This window comes from Mustela nigripes, unplaced genomic scaffold, assembly GCF_022355385.1.
Source record: "Mustela nigripes isolate SB6536 unplaced genomic scaffold, MUSNIG.SB6536 HiC_scaffold_76, whole genome shotgun sequence".
In the NCBI taxonomy this organism is placed as follows: Eukaryota; Metazoa; Chordata; class Mammalia; order Carnivora; family Mustelidae; genus Mustela; species Mustela nigripes.
Window position 1 is genome coordinate 4,013,596 of NW_026739491.1, and position 9,038 is coordinate 4,022,633.

A 9,038-nucleotide genomic window follows, 5' to 3' on the forward strand; every position below is an offset into this window, starting at 1 on the left:
CCTCTCTGCCTACTTGTGATCTGTTTGTCAAATAAATAAATAAAATCTTTTAAAAAAAAGAATGGGAATGTCTCTTGGATGTGAAATACAATGAAGCTATTATTAACCATTAATCTGGACAATTTTAGAAGATGCTTTTCTTTTTAGCTAGTTGCTATCTGGGCACCGAGGTATTGCTTAAGCCAAAACTAGCTCATTGCCTGTTTCTGTATGTTTTGTATGGCCTACAAACCAACATGGTTTTTACACTTAAAAGAATCAAAATAGAGATGAGCACTGGGTGTTATATGAAACTGAAAAATTATTGAAAACTACATCTGAAACTAATGATATACTCTAAGTTGGCTAATTGAATTTAAATAAAAAATCAAAGTAGAATAATATTTGTTGATATATCAAAGTTATATGAATGTAAAACTTTAGTGTCCATAAATAGGTATTGGACTACAATTGTACCACCTATTTTACTTTTTCTCCATGGTAGCTTTTGTGAATAGTGGAATGGTTGAGTTCGGAGAGTGTATGGTCTGCAAAGCCAAAAATATTTACTAGTCACTGTTTTCCAAAACAGTTTGGTAACCCTGGCTTAAGTCATATAGCATTTATTCCCGACTCCACAGAACGTTTGGAGACCAGCATTTCTAGGGTTGCTTTGTTAATTCTGTGATGCCAAAGCACCTGGTCTGTGCATCCTCAGTTCTCTTTGCTGTCCCTTCATGGCTGCAGGATGGCTACAACATTTCTAGGTATTATATGGTCACGTGAGGGGAAGGAGGGGCTCTCATTTTATTTGGAAAATATCTCCTAGAAACTTCTCAGAACGTTTTTAATTTTTTTTCTTATTGACCAGAACAGAAATTTTTCGTATTTTTTACTGCATGTCTTTGTCTAGATGCAAAAGAGGCTGGGATGGATAGTGAACAGTGGTAAAGAGGAATGGGATTATGTTATCGGTTTAGATTAGGCACTGTGGTTCTCCTGGGCTGGGCATATTGGTATGTAAAAGAATTCATCGTTATTAGGAAGAAATATCTGCCATAGAGAGTGTTGGTAGATGGGTATCTTGGAGGATGGTGCACTTGGACACAATAGCGGGGATTTGAATTGGTGCCAGAGTGACTGAAATCTGGCTCAACCTCAGGCAAGTGAGTGGTCATTCTCTGTGATCCAGTTTCCTTGGCATGGACACTCGGGCCAAGTTCCATCATGTCCCAGTTTTCCTGTAAGTGCATCTGTTTTCATTTGTCTCTAGAGAATGAGGGCCTAAAGCCCTGGCATGAGAGTGCCTGAGGGTTGTTAATAGGAACCACACCATTCTGTAGTTCGTCAAGGTCTTGCACCCAGAGTTCTGGGCCAATTTACTGCAAATAAAGTCACCAAGCAGCAACTTGCTAATTTTCAGTAAATTTGCTAATTTACTAATTAGCAATTTGCTAATTCCCCAGCTAGAAATTTGCTAACACCAAATCTTTGATTTTTTCAGAAACGTATTTCTATTAAGCCTTTATAAATTTCATTGCACTTATGTTTTACTGAAGCCTGAGATGAGTAATAGGAATTTTTGGATATTTTACATTTCAGCATTTTGGAAATAATAAATATTAAGCATTTTATGTATGTTGGTTTCTCTCTTTCAAACGAGTTTTCAGCCCAGTCAATCGACTTTGCCATATCTTTTCGTTTTTAGATTTACCTTCTTGAGCAACGGATTTAGGTATGGGGAACAGTTGAGGAACTGTGTCTGGGCATGTTTTCATTCACTGAGGATTTGTGCTTATTTGGTTCCAGCACAAACTCACTAGAGGTGAATAGCAAATAGACATGTCAAAGAAGAGCAGAAAAGTTGTGCTTACCCCACACTCTTTATTTTGTTGAGCATGGGCATTGACATGTCCTTCCCTGCTACCTTGAAGGTCTTACACTTGATTAAAACTATCCGGAAATAGTGTCTGAAAATATTTCCGGTTTGGCATATCTCAGTTTCTCTTTTCTGTTTTATGGGTTTACAGATCTGGATTCATTGAAATTTAATTTTCTGTGTGTTTTATAATTTAGATTTTCCAAGGCTTTTTATTTAATAATAAAAGCAGTAGAATAGATCAGAAGTGGAAGCATATCATTGATAAATTAGTAGTTCGGTGAATTGGTCATTTGCCTAATACCTAAATCCTTGAGTTGGTTAATTCTCTGAATTTACTTTCTTATTCAGTTACTGGCAAACTTCTAGTTGGTGAAAAGGTTTTAGGAGGATTACTCTGCCTTAGTACTTAGTATGATGAGTGACAGAGGATAGGTACTCAACAATTACTGAATGGATAAAAGATATCAAAGTGGTGTCAACATTATCTATTTTTATCATTTGGAAAGGCTTGAGCTAGATGTGAGATAATTTGGAGCCAGAGAAGCTCTTTCTTGTAAAATTTAGTTGCAACGTAGAAGTGATATTAATCTATTAGTTGCACTGAAAATAGAACAGCTTTTCAAATGCATGATAATTCCCCAAAGCCATACTTAGGGTTATGAATAGAGGAAGTATTATATTTTATATTTGCATAACATCTTGTAAATATTTCACAGCCTTCCACACCCTTTCACATCAGTTACTTCATTGGAGTCTCACAGCAATCCTGATAGGTCCGTGAAATCTAAATCATTCCCAGTGGACATTTTTGGAGCTTGAAACATCATTTAGAATAGGATTTACCTGTAAGGAACAGAGTCTAAAACAAGCTAGAAGTCAAGAACTAGACAGTTCAGGATGGAAATGGTCTCTCTTGCTTTTTCATCCTTTATAGCTTTCACTGCCATCTCGTGGCCCAAGATGGTGCTGCAGAGGCAAGAAGAGTGGCAGCATTCCTGGCATCAGTGAAGACAAAGGGACAAAATAAATACATGTCCCCTTTCTTAGAGTTGCAAGGGAGGCTGGGTAATGTAATTTTTATTCCAGGTGGGTTTGTGCCCAGATAAAAATTCAGAGTTCCTAAAATTATAGAAGGAATGAAGGAGAAAACAAATGCTGGGAAACCTACCAGCAATCTCTGCTTCTGAATAAATTAGGCACAAGAGTTGAGCACAAACTTGGGTATTCTGACACCAAGATCAGAGGTTCCTTCCTTTGTGGTTCCCCATCCCAGCTGTTTTTTTTTTTTTTTTAATTGAGATCTAATTTATATTAGGTGAAATGTTCAGATCTTAAGTGTACAACCCAATAAGTTTTGACAAATTTAGTGTCGGGAATATTTCCAGTTTGTCCCAACCAAGATGTAGAATATTTCCATCACCCCAGAAACTTCTCTCGTGATGCCTCCCAGGCAATCTCCACTCCCCATATGCAACTATTGATCTAATTTTTATCATCATGGAAGTTTTGCTCCTTCAAAAACTCATAAAACAGAATCATAAATCATGTATGCTATTGTGCCTGACTTCTTTCACCCAACATAATATTTTTAAAGATTCGTTGTGTCGTATGGGTGTGTGCATAAAGAATGAATTTTGGAACACTGAAAAAAAAAAAAAAGATTCATTGCATTGTGGGTTACAATAGTTTGTTCTTTTTGTTTGGTTAATAGTATTCCATTGTATACATATACCACAACAGAAGAAAATGTATTCTCCTGCTGGTGGACATCCAGTTTGATTTCAGTTTTTGTTTGTTTCATAACATATCTAAATCTAAATCATTCCCAGTGGACATTTTTTTCATAACAAACAAATGTCCATTCCCAGTGGACATTTGTTTCATAACAAACAAAATAAAACAAATAAAAGCTACTATACATATTTGTTGACATTCCCATTAAAAAAAAAACATAAATAGAACTTCCCTATGACCCTGCAATTGCACTCCTGGGTATTTACCCCAAAGATACAGATGTAGTGAAAAGAAGGGCCATCTGTACCCCAATGTTCATAACAGCAATGGCCATGGTCGCCAAACTGTGGAAAGAACTAAGATGCCCTTCAATGGATGAATGGATAACGAAGATGTCGTCCATATACACTATGGAGTATTATGCCTCCATCAGAAAGGATGAATACCCAACTTTTGTGCAACATGGACGGGACTGGAAGAGATTCTGCTGAGTGAAATAAGTCAAGCAGAGAGAGTCAATTATATGGTTTCACTTATTTGTGGAGCATAACAAATAACATGGAGGACATGGGGAAATAGGAGAAGGGAGTTGGGGGAAATTGGAAGGGGAGGTGAGCCACGATAGACTATGGACTCTGAAAAACAATCTGAGGGTTTTGAAGGGGCCGGAGGTGGGAGCTCGGGGTACCAGCTGGTGGGTATTATAGAGGGCACGGATTGCATGGAGCACTGGGTGTGGTGCAAAAATAATGAATACTGTTATGCTGAAAATAAAAAATAAATTAAAACAAAACAAAAAAGCATAAACCAAATGAACTATTTATTTATTTATTTATTTATTCTGCAAAATACCTTCTTGGAAGATCTATGTATAGATATATTCCTAATTCTGAATGAATCTGTGCATCATTTATAATGGTGGGGTTTGATTAGAACTGGAGAAGGGAGGGATTAACCCATAGCCAATGGGCTAATCTTTACTAGGTTAGGAAATGAAACCAACCTCTTTTTTTTTTTTTTAAGATTTTATTTATTTATTTGACAGAGAGAGATCACAAGCAGGCAGAGAGGCAGGCAGAGAGAGAGGAGGAAGCAGGCTCCCTGCTGAGCAGAGAGCTCGATGTGGGGCTCGATCGTAGGACTCTGAGATCATGACCTGAGCTGAAGGCAGCGGCTTAACCCACTGAGCCACCCAGGCGCCACCTGAAACCAACCTCTTATAACAAATGAAACTTAGGTGAACGGACAGTTTTATACCACAAACATTTTTAACAAATGTGTTTCCTATAACAAATATTTATAGACTCACATTAAAAAATTATCTCCCTTAGATTTTTAAACTGTGTATTTCAATATAGAATATATTTTGGCAGATTTTCACAGAATCTCAACCTCATGATGACCTGTTAGAGAATAAATACATGTTTTACTTCAAGATTTGGAGCTTTCTTGTAATTGCGTCCTATTAGAGTCCTATATAGAGTAAGTGCAAACTCTAGGTGAATTTATTCTTTTACATTTTTTATTGATTCTGAAGTTACCTACACGGATGTACGAGATTTTATCATCCAGGTCTTGCTTCCCCTGGGGTTGTCTTCTGGATTAGGAAGGGGAAAGGTATGGCTGGCTCTCTGGGAGCAATCTTTTCTTACTTGATCATGGAGGCGTCCCCCTGGTATTTCTCAAGCAGTGCAAACTCAAGGCTTAGCTGCCAGAATTCAGGAATACCTGGGAGGCAAGTCTACTTAACTCTTATTTTAAATCAGATGGAACTGAGACTCAGTGGCTTGGTCTCAGCATTTCAAAGTCTGAGGCTACAGGGTGGGCAGATCCTCCATCCGGAAACTCCTGCAATATATGAGCTCTGGTTGGTAGCCAGGTCTTAATATTTTCCAATTGGCTACCTGAGGAACTTGCAAAAGCTGTCTATTATTCTCTGGGGATAATTTAAATCTCTGCATTCAATGCGCAAGAAAGGGAATGTTGCCATCAAGTGCATGGCATTTTACAAAGTGCTCTCACATAGTTCTGGTCTTTGCCCGAGACAAGCTAGACAAAGTAGAAGGTACTGGGATTCAGTGATGGAGAAGCTATGGTCTTGGTTCTTGGGGATCTTTGTTTTTTCAATATTTACTGACCACCTATAATGTACCAAATACTGGGCTAAAAAAGCTAGGGAATGTCTATGCCCTCCGTATCCACTGTTCATTCTATTTTTTTTTTTAAAGTAATTTCTACATCAACGTGAGGCTAGAACTCACAACCCCAAGATCGAAAGTTGCATGCTGTACTGACTGAGCCAGCCAGGTGCCTCTCCTTACAGTCACTGAATGTTCATTCTTTCTACATTCATACTATCTATCACTGAATGCTAATGTTGGTGGTGCTTCAATTAGCACTGGAGATGGAGTATAAGCCAGCTATAATCCCTAGAAAATTCACAGTTTATTGGCGGGGGGGTTGACGGCCACAAAGCAATTACAACTTAGTGTAGAAAGTGCTGTGATTTGAAAATGTCCTGTGAAAAGAGGGCCACTGACTTTAAGGGTTTCTGGTTTCTGGGAAGAATTAAAGGCAGCACAGAGGAAGGGAACTTAAGTTCTGGGATGGGCTGGGGAATGGGAATCTACCAGTGAGGCAGGTAGTCTCTTCATGTTGCAGTTGGACATTGAATCTGTGAGAGGTTAAAGAACTTTTTAGCTATCACATAGATACCACCCCAAGAAACCTGATGTCAACATGGGAGTCTGGACTGCTAGCAGTGCTTTCTTCCTTGAATGGCCTCTTGTTAAAATTCCGCAGCTGAGCTGAGAGTTTGGTGCTGGTCTCTACTGTCTTTGTCTCTGAAGACAGAAACTCTATTGGTGATCCCCTTTTGGTGATTCCCTTCTGGTCATGGTGATCCTTGACCTGCTGAGCCTGCCCCAGTTGCTAGAGGAAGAAAGATTTGTGGTAGGAGTGGATGTCATGTCACTCTTAGTCTCAGAACCCAGGAACCTCACTGTAGGAGGGACTGTTTTGATACATACAGACCTCAGCCACCTTGGGTTAAGTCCAGCATGACTGAGGACAGTGTGCAAATCAGTCAGTGCACAATATTGGTGATGCCACAAGGTGTTGGAAGGCTGGATGTGGAGAAGAATGTGTCAGAGAATATGTGTGCCGTCTGGCCAGAGGGTGTTTTGTGTTTCTTTTGCCACTAGGGGACATATGATAGGAGGTATTAGTGAAGAGAAGAACGGTGTATGGATGGAACTAGATCCTTGGAAAGGGATGAGGTCACCAAGTGACCAAGTAGAAGGAGGGAATTAGAAGAAGGAAAAATAAGAATGAATGCTGAGAGTCAAGAGACATTTTTTCTGGTCTGAAGGGTAAGTGGAGAGGTTAGAATGATATTCTGCAAACCAAGAATGGACAGAGAACAAAAGGAAGTGGGAGGGAGAGAAGCTGCTGGCAAAAGACAGCTAAAAGCATTTAAAAGCCATACAGAGACCTGTAACATGGAAATAGCACCACTGTCCTTGCTGCCACCATCATCCAAGGAGGCATTCGTCTCCTAATAGGTGCCCCTTCTGCTGGTCTGCTCACACTAGTCCAACTTCTACATACAAAGTGACTTTACTTCCCAGTTGACTAATATTCCTGATGAGTCTCCATGGTCTGCAGGATAAACCCCCAAGTGCATAACCATCCCTCAGGAAGTGGTAATAAACTCTGCCTCTAGTTTTATCTTTGCTCTTCTGCCCTTTACTTCAGCTACAGTTGGGTGGATTTTCGTGGCTTTGTACACTCTTCTTACTTTTTGGAATGATCTTCCCTTCTTCTATACTTAAACTAACTTCTACTTATCTTTTAATATCCAGCTCACAAACTTTTCAGATTTGCAAGGGATTATTATGTAATTCATGCACTTGATGAAGCAGTCTTTTGTTTCATTTCAGATCACCCTACCCTAATCATTGCCTCCTCTGGTGACTTCATGGCTAATACACACAATGTGACTGAATTCATTTTCCTGGGACTTTCTCCCAATCAGAAGGTGCAGAAACTTTTCTTTGTGCTATTTCTGCTTTTGTACTTAGCAGTTGTGCTGGGGAATTTCCTCATTGTGCTCACGGTCATGACCAGCAGAAGTCTTGGTTCCCCTATGTACTTCTTCCTCAGCTACCTGTCCTTTGTGGAGATCTCCTACTCCTCAACTATAGCTCCCAAACTCATCAAGGATTTGCTGGCTGAAAGGAAAGCAATTTCTCTGTGGGGCTGCATGACACAGCTTTTCTTTATGCACTTCTTTGGTGGCACTGAGATCTTCCTGCTCACTGTGATGGCCTATGACCGCTATGTGGCCATTTGTAGGCCCCTCAACTATACCACTATCATGAACCGGCAGGTATGTGCTGTCCTGGTGGGAATGGCATGGGCTGGGGGCTTTGTGCATTCCTTTGCCCAAATCCTTTTAATCTTTCACTTGCCCTTCTGTGGTCCCAATGTGATTGACCACTATTTCTGCGACCTCCTTCCCCTGCTCAAACTTGCCTGCTCTGACACCTTCCTAATTGGTCTGCTGATTGTTGCCAATGGAGGGACTTTGTCTGTGATCAGCTTTGTGATCATCTTAGCCTCCTATATGGCCATTTTGCTCCATCTGAGGACTCGAAGCTCTGAGGGGCGGAGCAAGGCCCTCTCCACCTGTGGGTCACATATCACTGTGGTTACCTTGTTCTTTGGGCCATGCATCTTCATCTATCTAAGGCCTTCTACCACCTTGTCTATAGACAAGACAGTGGCTGTATTCTACACAGTGATCACCCCACTCCTCAACCCTGTCATCTACTCCTTGAGAAATGCCGAAGTGAAGAAGGCCATGAAGAAGCTGTGGATCAGGACAATGAAGCTAGATAAGAAATAGAGGCCAAGTCTTGGCATTGATCGTGTGTGTGGAGGGGTGCTGAGTCCAAACTGAAGGGGCAGAATGAGATGAAGGAAAGTTCCCAGGGCTTTTATCTCTAGAGTAATTGTTGTTTCTAGAGTAATTCTAAGAGTCTCATCTTCAGAAACTCTTCTAATCACTTTTAAGATAATTCCTCTTATGGATGTTCTGTAACTTGATTAGGCATTTTATGTTAGATGTTTAGGTTGTTTCTAATCTTTTTCTGCTATAAATAACACTATGGGAGTATTTTTTTTAAAGATTTATTTATTTGGGAAAGAGTAAGGGTGAGGGGGAAGAGCGTAGAAAGGAGAGAGAGAGAATTCTTGAAGGAGATCCTGCTCTGAGTGTGGAGCCCAATGCAGAGCTTAATCCCAGGACCCTGAGAACATGACCTGAGCCAAAATCAGGAGTCGGATCCTTAACGGACTGAGTCACCCAGCAGCCCCACTGTGGAAGTATTCTTTTTTTTTTTCTAATTTATTTATTTATTATTATTTTTTAATAAACATA

The 9,038-nt window shown here is 39.9% G+C and overlaps 1 protein-coding gene across 1 annotated transcript; it reads left to right on the forward strand.

Moving 5' to 3' along the window:
• The first annotated feature begins 7,574 nt into the window (after positions 1 to 7,574).
• LOC132008207 (olfactory receptor 4X2-like) lies at positions 7,575 to 8,504 on the forward strand. Its single transcript, XM_059386639.1, has one exon. The coding sequence runs from the start codon at positions 7,575 to 7,577 to the stop codon at positions 8,502 to 8,504; it is 930 nt and encodes a 309-aa protein (XP_059242622.1).
• The last annotated feature ends 534 nt before the right edge of the window (positions 8,505 to 9,038 follow it).

What these genes read in the sequence shown, in the direction of transcription:
- LOC132008207 (XM_059386639.1), top strand. Translation starts at nt 7,575, where the DNA reads ATGGCTAATACACACAATGTGACTGAATTCATTTTCCTGGGACTTTCT.